The sequence below is a fragment of the Grampus griseus genome (assembly GCF_964374135.1).
Source record: "Grampus griseus genome assembly, chromosome: 10".
Classification (NCBI taxonomy): domain Eukaryota; kingdom Metazoa; phylum Chordata; class Mammalia; order Artiodactyla; family Delphinidae; genus Grampus; species Grampus griseus.
Window position 1 is genome coordinate 70,417,900 of NC_139004.1, and position 16,956 is coordinate 70,434,855.

The 16,956-nt window shown below is 38.3% G+C and overlaps 1 protein-coding gene across 1 annotated transcript in view; it reads left to right on the forward strand.

Moving 5' to 3' along the window:
* CACNA2D3 (calcium voltage-gated channel auxiliary subunit alpha2delta 3) overlaps window positions 1-15,613 on the forward strand; it is a gene marked incomplete at its 5' end in the record, with an annotated part of 768,939 nt that extends 753,326 nt beyond the window's left edge. The window contains 3 exons of the mRNA XM_082664450.1: window positions 10,452-10,562; window positions 10,780-10,867; window positions 15,379-15,613. Of these exons, the coding sequence (XP_082520576.1) occupies window positions 10,452-10,562; window positions 10,780-10,867; window positions 15,379-15,471 (292 nt within the window). The 3' untranslated portion in view covers window positions 15,472-15,613. The remainder of the gene's footprint in view (window positions 1-10,451; window positions 10,563-10,779; window positions 10,868-15,378) is intronic.
* Between the last annotated feature and the right edge of the window lie 1,343 nt (window positions 15,614-16,956).

Here is a 16,956-nt window from a genome sequence, read left to right on the forward strand (position 1 = left end):
AAGGCTGAGAGAGGGAATGCGATAATTCCCAAGGTGGTTTGCCTATTAATTTCACACTGGGAGCTTGATTCAACTCCACTGACTTTTGAACCAGTCAACTTTCCAGTATCCCCTGCTATTCCCACCTCCTTCATTTTATTCCTCATATCTACTCCACATTGATATTGTCTATGTGGATATGGGAGAATAGTTTTCATTTTTGTTCTGGGACACTTTTTTTCTTCTGTGTTGGAGTATATCACCAATAGTCACAAAAATCTGTGTGAACACTAATCTCTCAAACCTACAACACTGCCTTAGATATAATGTTTCTGGAATGCACCTGTCTCTCTTGAAATTTCCCTATGGCTCTGGGTCTCTACCTCAGTACTTAACACTCTTCAAAACGAATAACTATGCTGTTTCGTGATAAGAAACTATTTAATAGTGGTGGGAATTATTAGCAACATTGGTTTAAGAAGTCAGATCTCAAAATATACCAAACTACATGATTTGTCTGACTCTCTCCCTGGGAGATTGATTCAAAGCTACAAGATATATTATTCAGAAAGCATCAAAGTAACAAAGCGTGGGTTCAGCCTTTATTTCATTTGGTGAAAATATATTGAGTTTCAACTGTACATCAGGCAGAGTTAAAGATGATATTATAGAGGAACTCAGAGAGGGCTCCTGATGGGGACTTAACCCAAGGATATATAGTCAAATTGGTCACATGGAAGAGGGCAGCAAAACCACTAAGGAGGTACTTCCTTTTTCTTTCAATTAATGATCTTGGAGGAATTTCACGTGATTTTAGTTTTAAGCAACTGAGATTGTAAAGCAAATGCTGATCACTGAGATTTAGTTTTCTACATATGTATGTCTATAGTCTAAAAAATAGAAAGCTATTTTTCCATGGTTCTGGTTCCTATTAAATGTAATTTCTACTCATTGTAGAAGACTGAACAGTAGAGAAATATATAAGAATAAAGTAAAAATCACATGCCATCTCACCACTCAGAACTGAGGCAGAGAAATTACATGCTTACACTCTAAAGCCAAGTAGTCTGGATCTAAATCCCAGCTCCATGTCTTATTAGCTCAGTAACTTCAGGCAAGTTACCTAGTTTCTTCATCTATAAACTGTGGATAAGTAAAAGTATTTAAATGGTGCTATATTTCCTTCTAGGCTTTTTTTTCTATGCAAAACTTATACTTAGTCTAATTGGTTTTTTGCTCTTAACAAAGTGTGGTAGACAAAATGCCTTTTTCATATAATGCAAGATGTCCAACCTTTTAGAAAGAAATTATTGATAGTAGAATGTGACTTTTCCAGCTAAAATTAGATGTTCAACTCCCCAGTGAATTCTTTTTAGTTTTGAGTCTGTTTAGACCTCCCGATCGTTCATTATGATGTTGTTCTATTTTGCTAAATGAACCCAACAATTCACTTGGAGATTGTAGAAGACATTGTAAAGCTAGAAAGTGGGAGATTATAACTGTGAATCCAAAGTAATGTCAATTTGAACCCTCCAATCGAGAGACAGGTTCTCTGGTGTCAGTTTATCAGTGAAATTTGCCCCAAACACTTTTCCATTTGATATTTTGATTTTTATGGGGTAGGATGGAAGGAGTAAAGTCTGACAGCTTAAATCCAGAACTTGGCTCTGATACCTATTACCTGTGCTATCTTAAACCAAGATGGGACCAAATTACTTACATTCTCTAAATCTCAGGTGCTTTTTCTATAACTTGGGAATAATATGACCTGCCTCCTAGAGTTGTTGTGAAATAAACCAGTTTTAGGTAAAAGACCTTCACACAATGACTGCTATGGTAAGGGCTCAGTAAGTGGTAGATGGTGATGACTGTGATGATGGTGATTAAAGTGTAATCATTAAAATAAAGACTTAGAGTCAAATAGGTTTGGTTTTATAGAGTTTTTTCACTTTGATATTCAGTGGGTTTTAGAATTTGGAAAAGTTGTTTAACTTATCAAAGCATATATATTTTCATCCTTAAAATGAAGATGATAATTCTTTGAGTTGGTATGAAGATTAAAGGGGGAAGTGCTTAGAAAAGTGCTTGGCCCTAGGTAAATACTCCATAAATGTTAGCTATTATTCTCATTATTTATAAGAAAAGACACTAATGGTTCCAGTGAAAATATTTAACAAATTCCTTACTCTTCTTAAGGGATTAGAAGAAAATGGTTCATGTCATAATTAAGAGGATTTACTGAAGACTCTAGTACCAAAAAAATAAATGAATAAATAAAGACTGAAAAGCTAAAGTAACAGCCAAGTTTTAAAAATATCTTTTGTTGTCAGGTCTTTTGAGATTTTCTTCTTCTGAGATGAGAAAAGAAAATTAGGTCCTTTTTGCATTTAATTCTATGGGGCTCTTTCCCCCATATTTCAAACACAAAATAGCTTTCCTTGCCACCTACCTTGGGCTGATAATGCCAAAGAACTTCCTGCCCAAGTGGTTTTTAAGCTCTGGGTTGGCACCATAAATCTCAACAAATCCTTGGTGGGGCTGAGGATGAGTGAAAGTCATTATTATGGGTCTTTTGGACTCATTCTGTCTGCAGTATAATAAATACCACCGTGGGACACTGCGCCCTGCAGACAAAGCATCACTTGGGCTCTTTGTGTGCACTTTCCATCAGCAAGTCACAAGTGGAATGTCATAATGTGTCCATTGTATATACATTTTTGAATAAATAAGTATAACAAAGACAATATGCTCGTCTCATTTAATCTCAGCTCTTAACTGTGAAAACACAACACATTTCCTACTCAAGTGAAATGGAGCAGGAAAGGCCTGTACCAGTCTGGTTCCTGGCATGCTATCAGAGGAATACCTGGTGGGAGCCATGATGATGGTTTCTAGGGCTCAACTCCCTAATGCCTAAGTTTTCCAATTGTAATTTGATCACTTGTTTTCAGGGATGGGATTTTTGTCAAATGTCTTGTAGGCACCTATTGGACAGATCCCACAGCACTGGCTCTTTTCCAACTCTGGATAGGGTCTCTTACACCGATAGATTTACTGGAAGAATGCCAACAGGTTGTCAAGTGAGGCTTTCCTTGTAGCCCCAGACTGAGGACCTGAGCACCACAGGTTCTAAAGAGAACAGCCATTTAGCTGGCACTGATTTAGAATTGGAAACTCTCCCCCCGACCCCCACCTTCAAGTTTATTTGAGGGTTGACAACTGGTCCGTCTTTAATCTACCACAAGAAGACTGATGAGGGGCCTAACAAGGAAGAGATCAGGGTTCATGGAAAGAGGCGTTTTCCTCCAGGGGGTACTTTTTCCTGCTGGGATCCAGATGGGTGGTGGGGAATTCTCCAAGACTCTAATATATTTTGGGGGTATCTGAAAGAAGGGAGGTACAGCACTGGCCAAATGTCTGCTGGGTGGCAGGTGTGCTGACGTGTCCTATCCAAGCAGGGGAAAGAGATCTAGAGGGAGAGGGCTAGGCTTGGAGAAGGAGCAGCACGGAGGTGGACTATGGCTGGACCGGCAAAGATGCCTGTTTCCCAGGGGCCAGATAGACAATATGGAAGATTGCTGTCATTTTGCTGAAACTCAACAAGAGCGTTGCTCTCCAGGAGAGGTCCACACTAAGGGCAAGAGGCTGTGGGCACGATGCTGATGACAAGAGCTGTGTGGGTGGTCACGCTGGGGCCACGTTGAGGGGCTCTTGGTTCTCAGGAGAATCCACGGTAACCTCACAAAAAAGCCACATTTGGGTGCTGGATCCACACAGAGGACACCAAAGGCCAAGCTGTTACAAGCTGTAGTGAGAGATTGCACCATGGCCTGGTGAGTAGGAAATGCTTGCCTCTTTGCTGCTCCATTTTCCCCACCCCAAATGACTGAAGATGCTAGAAAATAGAAGCTTGAAGGAATGACAGTGTAGAGCTTCAAACTAGATATGAAATTAAAGTATTAAACTAGATTGGGCTAATTTTATTAACCTCAAGTTTTCAGAAAGTTAGGGAATCTTTCCAGATATCATTTAGAGATGAGAAAGCAGGAATTCAATACAGTAGGGTTGAAAATAGAGACTTAAAAAAAATTGTTTCGGGAATTCCCTGATGGTCCAGTGGTTAGGACTCTGCGCTTTCCCTGCCGAGGGCCCGGTTCCATCCCTGGTCAGGGAACTAGGATCCCACAAGCTGCTCCACACGGCCAAAAAAAAAAAAATTGTTTCATGTTTCTATCTTTATTAAGCTGAGACAACTCAATAAGCTTGTTCATTTGCATTCCTAGGTTAATCCTCACTGCTGCATGCTGTATTTCAATGTCCTACTGAAGTCTGTTTGCTGCATTTCATTTAAGATCTTTGCATCAATATTCACAAAAAGAGATTATTCCGTAGCTCTTCTTTCCACCCTCCTTCCCTTCCTCCCTCCCTCCCTCCCTCTCCCTCTCTCTCCCTCTCTCTCTCTCTCTCTCTCTTTCTCTCTTTCTGTCTTTCTGTCTTTCTTTTTGTATAATCTTGGTCAGGTTTTATATCAAGGTCCTTAAAAGAAATCTGAAATATTTCCTTCTTTCCCTGTGCTCTGAAGCAGCTTAAATGTTTTAGAACTACATGTGCCTTCACATGCTAACATGATTCACCTGTGAAATGTCCTGGGCCTGACACTTTTGGGGGTGAGCAGGGGAGGCCCTGCTGTTCGTTCTTTCACCTTGTTTGAGCTGAGCCATGAGTAGGTGAGTGTTGCCCTTTTACCTCCCCCATGCCACAGGGTAGCACAACTATGGATTAGAACATGGCCTCAATATTTAATTTCCAGTTTAAATTTAAGCAGTCCATCACCAAATGCTTGCTCTCCACAACTTATGGGCCTGGGTCACTGTAGGGCATTTGGGGGCACATTGGGGGAATACAGGCGTCTCCCCACCTCCAAAGAGAATAGGGTCTTTGGAGATCCACATACCCAGTCCACCTGGAGAGTAGTACAACCTAGAACACAGTCAGTGCCAGATTCAAATTGATTCCCTGTGATTTACTCATTGTCTTTTATTTTATCTTTAGAAAAAATATGGACAATTTGTAAAGGTTGAAAATCTATAAAAAGTGAAAGACTTTAAAATGTTTTAAGATTCTGTCCTGCCCGATTATTTTTTGAGCCATGGTTTTGTACCCAATTAATGAAAAGCAAGCCAACCAAATTCTCCAAATGTTCACCCTGGGGTCCTCTGGGAATCTTAGCCATGGGTTCCCCCCACCACACACACTTGTCCAGGCAGCATTAGGGGAGCAGTGTGGCCGCCTTCCTCATCTGGGTAGCAAAGCCCCCTCAGCAGATAGTCCCTCTTGTCAAGGGAGGCTGTCTTGAAATTGCATCATCTTTTTTCCTCTAGTTCTTTCTCAGTCTGTTGTGAATGGAAAAGGGAGGACTGGGTTATTTCAGTTCCGGCAATGGACAGATCAAAATTGCTTCCCTCTTCCCTATTCTGTTTCCCTTGAGGACCTAATTTATTTCATGCATTTTGACCTATCCCTGCTTAGAAATGGCTGCTGTGATTCTCTGTTGAGGCATTTCCCTTCCGCCTTGTTTGGCCCCCAGGCCAACCCCACAGGCCACGGTCCCTCTACACAGCGATGTCAGTCTGGCTGCTGGGCCCAGCTGGATGGAGGTGTGTTTTATGAAGTTCAACCCTACACCCTGGGCCATAAATACACATTGTGCACATAAATGTACAGCTAACATTGGCCAGACCCCTCCAAAAAAACATGTTAATAAGCAGACAGTAAGTCTTTAAAATATGGAAAAGCAGTTAATCTTTCCGCTGGCAAATCCTTGGTAGGGGGTGTTTTCCTCCACTGTAGTAATAGCTGCCTGCAGAGATTTCCATCTCCTAGGACTGGGGGTAAAAGGGGGGGAGTTTGCTGTGGGACTTCATGAGAACACTTGGGGAGCCTTCACCTTGGAGGGTAAATGTGTTAAAACGAATAATATCTTGCACTGGTTGTCATTAACCATTCATATCAAGTGATCACTGGGTCTGCCCTTGAGGAGCTTGAGCACTAATAACTCCAGTACAAGACAGAAAGTCGGCTGCCTATGGTAGCAGCCCCGTAACAGGCCTGGGCTCCAGAGGCTCGCAGCTCTGCCCCTGTTACTCTAGGAAATCAGTTAATCTCTTGTTTCCCAATCTCTAATATGGGCACAATTATGTCTTATTGTCTGTATGTTCTCTGAGTCCCAGTTTTCTCTTTTGTGAAATGAGAAAATCAATACTCTTTGCCCCTAGCATAACATTCCATTTTATAAATGTTTTAAGAATACACGTACACATTCGCCTTGTAAAGAACTCCAATGTTACAGATTAAGTTTAAGTCTCCCCGGACAATTATTCCCAGTCTTCTCCTCTTGTCCACCACTGCCATCCTGTTCCCTCCCCTCCATCCCCTCCTCCCTTGCTCTCTCTCTCACTGATGATGTGGTAGGAGGACCAGACTTGAGGGTAGGGGTGGGGGCTCAGTAGACAGAAGGTGCCTGGAGGCAATACATGCTTGCTTTGTTGGAGAGATGGAAGGTCAAGTCTGCAAATTGCCTCTAATCTGTTGAGCAGCCATGACTTTTATCTGCATGTCTCAGGAAGAGCATGGGAGTTGCCAGTGGGTTGACTTAAGGAGGATATAGGTGACAGCTGTCAATCTGGAGATGACATGATCTGTGCCTTATAAATAGTTAATTTCACTTGGTCCTTTCATTCCTTTTTATCACTAGGAAGACACTTCATATGTTTTGTCCTTTTTTGTGTTCTACCCACATGTGCTCCACTTGTTCATTTATTCCTTCTATGTTAACATGAGTCATGGATCACTTACTGATACTATCTACTCATAACATAACTGATAAGTCTTATCCATCCCATTTATTTTTCTTGTTCTCTGTAGCAGAATCAAATACTCTTAGATGAGTATTTCTAAATATTCTTAAACATTTATACTTTATGTATAGTTTTGCAACGTTATTTTCCCGCTTATTATGTTTTGGGTAATCTTTCATGATGGTGAATTGACACCTTTTACCCTTTCATCTGGTGCCAAGTAGACCATAGAACAGACACACTGTTGCTTATTTAATCATTCCTCTGTTGATGAACTTTCAGGTGGGTCTTGTGTTTTCCTCCTCTCAGTGAACAGTGTTACCAAGAGCATCTTTATGTATGTCTTCTTGGGTTCTTGAACAATAATAGTTCCTCTTACTGAGAAGTAAAACAACTGGAAAAATAGGATCTAAATGATTTTTCACTGTAACAATAACGAATTGTTCTCATAGGGGCTGTAAAATTCACTTTCCTACCAGCAATGTAGAATAATATTCACTTCTTCAGACTCTCCATCATTTGATACTACCATAGACAAAATTTTGCCATTCTGCTGGTGAAAAATGCATTTCATTATTTTAATTTCATTTTAATTTATATTTACCTCATTTGTAGTGAGATTGAACCCCTTTTACATATCAGTTGTCTATCTGTGTTTCCTTTTCTGTAAATTATCTCATGGGTTTTGATACTGATTAGGGGCAAGCATCTTCCCTTCTCTCTCTCTCTCTCTCTCTTTTTTTTTTTTATAAAATTCAATTTTATACAATTGTCCAGACTGTTCTTTATATTTAATCTTATGAATGAATCTTAGAATCATCACCTCAAATTCCATCAAAATTCCTGTTGGGATTTTTATTGAGATTACTTTGAATTAAAAGGTTAATTGAAGGAGAAATGACACCTTTAATATATAACTGTTTCCTTCCACAACCACTGTGAATTTCTTAGGGTTTTTTTTTTCTTTTATATTCAGTGAATTTTGATCATTTTCTTCATAAAGAAACATCTTTTACTAGGTTTATCCTTGGGCATTTCATAGTAATTATTGACAATATCAATGGTTCTTTATTTCATAAATATTTTTTCATTGGTTATTGCCAGTGTCAGGGAAAGGCTGTGGTTTTATATGCTGATTATGTAACTGGGCAGCTTGCTTAGTTCGTTTCTTGGTTCTAACAGTTGGTCAGTGGGTTCACACAGATTTTCTATGAACACAGTGGTATCTGTTCTTTGGGTGACTTGGTAGTATTCACTTGGGGTTAGATTCTCAATGTGCATTTCAGGTTTTTTTCATGCAGTTGGTTTGCTGGTGTTTTTTATAGCTTGGCCAAATGTTGATAATTTATACTTTATCTCCCAAAGTGTGTTTGATCTAAGTTTTCAAATTGTTTGTAATGATATACGTAATACTCACTTAAAATGTTTAAAATGCCTCTGTATATTTTCGGTTTTAATGTAACTTTGTGACTTCTTTTTCTTGATCAGGAGTGCCATAAGTGGACTTATGTCCTTGTTCTTTTAAGCCAGAGTTTGATTCTTTTAGTTATCTTCACGTTTTCATCTGCATCTTATTCTTCTGCTTTTATCTTTATAAGTTCATTCTGTCATTGATTCAGTGAATGTTTACTGAGCATCTGCTCTGTCCCAGGCATAACTCTGGCTGCTGCGGATAAAAGATAACCAGGGGCAGACGCATGTGGCCTTCCTCCCATGGAAACCACAGTTTGTTGTGAGGGACAGACAGTGAGCAGGGAAGGAGGAAGTGGAGGCAAAGGAGATTGAGAAGAAAGGCAGTGCGGTCATTGGTGTCCTTGACAAGAACCAATCCAAGGGTGTGGTAAGGACTACAGCCTTATTGGAGTAGATTTGTGAAAGGAGAGAAGTGAGGAAGTAGAGAGAGAGGAAGAGAGAGAGGAGAGAGAGAGGGATTGTGTATAATTCTTTTTAGGAGTTGTACTATAAATGAGGACGGGGAAGTTGTACTATAAATGAGGACGGTGGTAGGTGAAGGTAAAGTTAAGGGAGAGTTTTGTGTAAGCTGAAGAAAATGGCTAGTAGACAAGAGAAACTATTTGTACAATGATCACCTCTCTCCTCTTCCATCAGTCACATCCTTGCAGAAGCCTGAGGGCTGGGCTTCAGAGAGGGGCATTAATTCTCAGCACAGTGTACCACAGGGGAGAATGAGTATAGGGCACAGGTGCAGGTTTATGTTCTTATTTTTCCAGTTTCTTGATTCAAAAACACAGTTCATTTATTTGCAACATTTTTTCCCAGTAAAAATATTTAAGCAGCCCAGACTCAAATCTGCACAGATTTGAGTCTGGGCTGCTCTCAAATTCTCAAGGATTAATTGGATGTGTTTTTAACCTTTAATTTCCACTGCTTATATCTTTTTGCTATTAATTTCTAATTTTAGCCGAATGTAAAAGAAGAACATGTAATTGATGCTTTCTGCTCTTTGGAATGTGTTGCATTTCCCTGCGTTTGAAAATAACTTATATTCTGTTATTGCTTAGGTCTGAAGAGTTTTTGCTCTATATTTTAAGCAAGTCATGCATTCATCATACCATTTTGGTATTTCTATCAGTTTGTATACTAAGATCATGAAAATTCATGTCATATCTTTTTATACTAGATACACTCTAGAGAACAGAACAAATTTTTTGAGAGAAAGATGAAGATAACTTACAGAGAAATTGACCGTTTTTTAATGTTATAGTCTAGTTCATCTGACTAAACTGAATTTGGTAAAATATCATGAAAAATTTATGTGACAGGGATTCTGGGGCTGGGGCTAAATATTAAGCTAATCGGTCGGCTCTAGAAGAATATGGGATTTGTTCTCTAATTTGTTCCTCCAAAGAGTCACTGGTATTTCTGGTTCAAGGAGTACTTTTATGGTGATATTACTTTGTCATTTCATTGTATTGGGTAAGGTGAGAAAGAGGTGTCGTTAGGCTTACTTATGTTGGACTAGCTGTACAGATAAACCCAGAATGTCAGAAGGGCCATACGGCCTTAGTACAGCTTAACTTGGTCTCTGAGAAGGATGGATCTCCTTAAACAACTAGCATTAATTTCATCCAAAAAATACCTCTATTATGGGCAGACATTGTGCAAAGTGGTTCAGGGTAAGGTCTAGGAAGTTCACTTCATATTTTATCATTAATATGACATAGCTTCAGTCTATCCTTGTTGGAGGGAGAAGGAAAAATATACCTCAAAGAACATCAGATGCAACTTGGGGTGATGTTTAGGCCCTGGGAGAAGAAAATGAGTCTTGGCAAAGCTTAACCTCTTAGACCTTGGAAACTGAGGTGATTTAGCCAACTCTGACTCCTGTTTCGTACACGTAAAAGTCCTGTCTTTCCAAGGTGAGTTTTATGAGCTATATATGGACATAGATGTACTGTCTTCTTAGTGAAACTTCGTATTTGAAAGTGAAGAGCCTTGGGGAAGGAGGCAACTTGACTAGTAAAGCAGTCTCTGAAACTTGTTTTCCAAAATATTACAGTAGTTCCCCCACCCCAGGGAAAGTTTTCCTCATGGCTATTAAGTTGAGGGATGGTAAGTGACCACTCACTGTCTCTCTGCCTCTTGTTCCAACAGGTCCTTTGTCATCCAGCAAATCCCAAGCAGCAATCTGTTCATGGTGGTGGTGGACAGTAGCTGCCTCTGTGAGTCTGTGGCCCCCATCACCATGGCACCCATTGAAATCAGGTATATCCTTTTGTGTGTAGGTCCAGCCACTACTAATGAAGCTGGTAAGGGGGATCAACAGTAAGGAAACCTAGGGGAGAAATCTTAGAGAGGAGGAGATGATATCCTTTCCACTATTAGAGAGAGAGAAGTTGTTAAGGGAGTTTAGTGCCAAGTTTTGAGCTCTGAAATTCAGAGTGAGGAAAAGGAGCATCTTGGAAATATGCCTTAACAACAGTCAACATAACGAATCCCTTAAGTGTGAACGTTTAAAGGCTCAGAAGATCAGAAGGCGTCCGGAATCTTGTCATGGCTTCCATCCTGAGGTAATCTGAGAACGCTTCCTACTCTTTTCCCATCAGATTCGCCATGAGAATCTCACAGTAGTCAAAGAACTATAGCTCAAAAGTTTACTCTTGAGAAAGCAGTCCCTTTCAGGCAAACCAAAGAATATACAGGAAGGCTAATGGTACTCTACTTTCAGCCTCTCAATGCCTTCTTATTTAGTCTGTGCTTAATAGTCTTATCTTATTATATCCATGTATATTTTTTAAAAGCCTCTTTACTATCTTCGCTACTACAAATGTGCTATAATTTTACCACTTTCCACTATTACACATAAAGTGGCTCTTACCATCTTGTTTTACTTCTTTCAAATTGTAGTTAAAATTATTTTCCTGCTTACTAAAAAAAAATATATATATATATATATATTTTCCTGCTTACTTTTAGACAGCCTTTTATTTATAAGAAATTCATGTAAAGCAAAAGTGGCAATACTAATGTCAGATCAAGAGTCACAATATATAAATGTGGAATGATAAGCCTTTAAACTCCCCTAACCACACGAAGTCACAACTCTAAAGGCACTACATTTACACCAAAAGTGATGATCAGAGAAAAATTAAACCTAGTACTAAGAAAGGTAAACTTATCACCGATGTAGGTGAATTATGTCCTTCAATGTTGTAGGCAAAAACAATTAAATATGGTAAGAAAAGTTACAGTTTAAAAATTAAGTCCATCCCCCACCTTGAAAAATAGAAAACTTGCCTAGACCAATTACTCTAGGGAGACTGGGAAGATATTCATTTTTTAAAATGCCACCAGAGCCAGCTGAGTGTTAATCTCACCTGTAAATAGCAAATAATTTTAATGTTATTTAAACTATCCAAGTCCTAGAAAATACTTTAAAGTCAGTATAGTACTAAAAAGAATTTGGAATTTATTGAGAATGTTTCCTTCTATATTCGAGGGAGAGTTCAATAACAATGTAAGTTGAAAAGGGCTTTGATAAAATTCAGTGATCACCTCTAATAAAAGCTCTATGTAAAATAGAAATGTGAACAATAGTCCAAAAGCAATAATACCACTTCAATTAAAACCAGAACTGCATACATAGCACTAAAGTCACTAGAGTAAAAATCTTTTCAAGTTAATAAGATAATTTGCTTTGGTAAGTAGATACATGATAAACACTAAAAAAAAAATCAGTATTTTTTTTCTTTAAGTTTCTAGACCCACTGAGATGAGGTCAGTGGAACAGAATAGTAATTCTTATGTATGACAAAGGTTCAATTCAAAGGAGAGAGTATAGAATGGACTTGCATGGTAAATGATGGTCTCATAAGAAATTCTAGGGATTGGATTCATGCTCTTGGATTGGAAGAATTAAAGTTGTTAAAATGGCCGTACTACCCAAAGCAATCTACAGATTTCATGTGATCCCTATCAAATTACCCATGAAATTTTTCACAGAACTAGAACAAATAATCCTAAAATTTATATGGAAACATAAAAGACCCAGAATCGCCAAAGCCATTCTGAGAAAAAAGAACAAAGCAGGAGGCATAACCCTCTCAGGCTTCAGACAATACTACAAGGCTACAGTAATCAAAACAGCATGGTACTGGCACAGAAAAAGACATATGGATCAGTGGAACAGAATAGAGAGCCGAGAAATAAATCCACACACCTATGGTCAATTAATCTTCAAGAAAGGAGGCAAGAATATACAATGGGGAAAAGAGAGTCTCTTCAGCAAATGGTGTTGGGAAAGCTGGACAGTCACATGCAAATCAATGAATTTAGAACACACCCTCACACCATACACAAAAATAAATTCAAAATACCTTAAAGACTTAAATACACGACATGACACCATAAAACTCCTAGAAGAGAACATAGGCAAGACATTCTCTGACATAAATTGTCCCAGTGTTTTCTTAGGTCAGTCTCCCAAGGCAATAGAAATAAAAGCAAGATGAACAAATACTATATGCTAACACATATATATGGAATCTAAAAAAAAAGAAAAAAGGTTCTGAAGAACCTAGGGGCAGGAGAGGAATAAAGACACAGACATAGAGAATGGACTTGAGGACATGGGGAGGGGGAAGGGTAAGCTGGGAAGAAGTGAGAGAGTGGCATGGACACATATACACTACCAAATGTAAAATAAATAACTAGTGGGAAGCAGCCGCATATCACAGGGAGATCAGCTCGGTGCTTTGTGACCACCAAGAGGGGTGGGATAAGGAGGGTGGGAGGGAAACACAAGAGGGAGGGGATATGGGGATACATGTATACATAGAGCTGATTCACTTTGTTATACAGCAGAAACTAAAACACGATGGTAAAGCAATTATACGCCAATAAAGATGTTTGAAAAAATGGGACCTAATCAAACATAAGCTTTTATACAGCAAAGGAAACCATAAACAAAACAAAAGGGCATCCTACAGGTTGGGAGAAGATATTTGCAAATGATGCAACTGAAAGGGCTTAATTTTCAAAATATACAAACAACTCGTACAACTCAATAACAAAAATCAAACAGCCCAATTGAAAAATGAGCAGAAAACCTAAATAGACATTTCTCCAAAGAAGAAATACAGATGGGCCAATAGGCACATGAAAAGATGCTCATCATCACTAATTATTAGAGAAATGCAAATCAAAACTACAATGAGCTACCACCTCACACCAGTCAGAATGGCCACCATCAAAAAGTCTACGAATAACAAATGCTGGAGGGGGTGTGGAGAAAAGGGAACCCTCCTACACTGTTGGTGGGAATGTAAATTGGTGCAGCCACTATGGAAAACAGTATGGAGGTTCCTGATAAAAGTAAAAATAGAGTTGCCATATGATCCAGCAATCTCACTCCTGGGCATGTATCCAGGTAAAACTATAATTCAGAAAGATACATGCAACCCTATGTTCATAGCAGCACTATTTACAATAGCCAAGACATAGAAACAACCTAAATGTCCATCAGCAGATGAATGGATAAAGGCGATGTGGTGTATATATATAATGGAATATTACTCAGCCATAAAAAATGAAATAATGCCATTTGCAGCAACATGGATGAACCCAGAGATTATCATACTAAGCAAAGTAAATCAGAAACAGAAAGACAAATACCATATGATATCATTTATATGTGGAATCTATCAAGTATAAGGAATCTAAAATACGACACAAATGAACATATCTATGAAACGGAAACAGACTCACAGATATAGAGAACAGACTTGTGGTTGCTAAGGGTGTGGGGGAAGGATTGGGAGTTTCGGATTAACAGATGCAAAGTATTATGTCTAGAATGGATAAATAACAAGGTCCTACTGTATAGCACAGGGAACTATATTCAATATCCTGAGATGAACCATAAAGGAAAAGAAAATGGAAAAATATATATATATATAATATATATAATATATATATATTATATATACTATATATTATATATAATATATATGTATCTCAATCATTTTGCTGTACAACAGAAATTTACACAACATTGTAAATCAATTATACTTCAATAAAATTTTAAAAATAAATAAATAAAAAAGAAATTCTAGGGATTGGAGAGACCTTCTTATCCAAGACCAAAGAGTTATAGAAGAAAAACATTTATTTAACTATATAAAAATTATAACTTTTTGATGGAAAAACATAACTAAGTCAGTATCCAATTTATAGAACTTGAAAAAATATTTATAAATCAAAGCATAAAGAGCTCTTTAAATTGATAAGTCAAACAACTGCATATAAAAATAAACCGAGGACATGAAAGATACAATTTACTGGGTGATCAGAAAATACAGGTACCAATGAAATATCTAACAATAGCCATCAAAAGCAAAAATACCCTTTAGCTCTGCACTGTCACTCCTGGGCATCTTTACCTAAGGCCAGGGCAGGAGCAAGTATCATTGTTTGCTAAGGACCTATATTCAGCGCTCTTTGTAGCAGTAGAGAACAGATGAGAAGATGAATGACCATCAATAAGAAAAAAAAGAACTGAATAAAATAGACCTAGAATAATGGAGATAGAGAAATTTCCATCAATTAGTGGATAAAAATCATGGTGCAGAAAGGAATAAATAATATGATTTGAGTTTTGTAAAACAGAGCCTCCCTTCCCCCAAATTAAAAGGAAGGCACACACAAAACCTTCCATAGCCAAGTATCTGAAATGATCAGCCCCCTGAGATGTGATCTTTTACTAAGAAGGTCAGTATTTTGCTTTTATAAAATAATCACAAGAGACTTCTCTACCAACAGCCCTTTGCCTCTTGAATGTTCTGCATAATAGTATACAAAGAGTCATTTTGAATACTTTATGCATTGACAAGTGAAATCAGAGATTCTCATTACTAACGTGACGAAATGTAGACAAGTCCATTTCCTGCCATTATCTAGGTTCCAAATGATTTTGTTCGTACACTGGAGAGCAGGGAGGGATATGGGGACTCCACATACCCTGGGAAGTTTAAGGCATCTTGGGATCCACCTCGGCTCTAACCAACCCTGCCTTTCCCTGTAGGAGAATGCGAGGGAGTGTGGGGGTGCGCCGAATCTCCAGGCCAAGATGGTCCTTATCCTGCTCCCTCTGCTTTTGATGCTCTTCTCAAGGTGACACTGATGGAGATGTTCTCTTGGCATGCTAAAGTATGGATAAACTGTGAGCCAAAATATGGTGCAACATAGGAGACATGAAATGTAGTCCAACCATCAGCATCTCATATTAAGCTGTGCGTGATATAAACTCTTAGAGATATGTTGACAAAAAAGTTATCTTTTTACTTTGCCAGTCATGCAAATGTGAGTTTGCTACATTATTATTATCCTTCATCAGAAACGGGACTGCAAGTGGGCAGCGTCCCTTCTGCTTGAAACCCATTGAAACCAATTTAAAACTGTGTACTTTTTAAATAAAGTATATTAAAATCATAATCTCCTGGTTTGGGTTTTATTATCATTTTACTGCTGAGAATACAGAATGGAAAGTACATGAAAAAGTCACCCATTCCAGACAGCAAGAAAGGATGGTTGTTGGCAGAGACTTTACTCTACAGCAGATTCTAGACAAGTATTTAACAACTGTTTAGATGCTCCACTCTCAGTTATAAAAATATTTACAGAAGTAAATCAAAATATCATCTACATCAGAAGAATTTATTACACAGAGCTCTGACTTTTGTTGAACAAAACTTCAGTAGAAATCATAATTTGGACGAGAACACAAGCTTCCATAATATTAAAGTGTTGAACTATTTGGGAACAGAAATAGTCATAAATCCTAGGAATTCGTTCTGAGAAGACTTGAAGGAGGAAAAGAACAATGACTACAAATGACTCTCAACCTTATTGCTTGAGAATATGACTTCTGGCTTTCCCCATAAACAAGAGATGAAATTTGGTCTTATATATAACAGAATATGAAACTACCCAGACCTGTAAGCATTTCTAAATTTCTGAACCAAAGAAAACAGTGTCCATTGGATCATGATTACCAAATAACCATTCCAAGTGGAATAATTTCTATGCCTAGGTAGAAACGAGAATGCCTTTCTTTAGAGGACAAACATCTAAAAGTCATGTGGAAAAATCAACTTAAACTCTTTTTTAAAAAGCCACATTATCCTGTTGATATTTTAGAAAAACTGATGTAATACTACTTTATCCTAAAATGATTCCAGCATTTATAGGAATAACAATACTACATTGTTATACATCTTTAAATTACTATTCCTCCAACCCACAAGGTCTTCCTGCTCCTCAAGCATGCTAAGTGAGCACCTGCCTCAGGGCCTTTTCACTTGCTATTCCTTCTTTGTGAGATACTCTTTCCCCCAGATATCTGCATGCCTTCCTCCCTTACCTGCTTCAAGTCCTTCCTTCTTTGGCAGTCCACCCTGACCTCCTTGTTTACAGTTGTAACTTCCACACCCCTCCACCCTTCTCTCTTCCCTGCTTGATATTCCACCATAACAGTTATCACCATTGGATTTGTTTATTGTTTGTCTCTCCCCAGGTGAATATAAACACCAAGAAGGCAAGGATTTTGTTTGCTGCTTTTTAATTTTCTCACTGCTATATTCTCATCTCCAAGGAGAGAAGA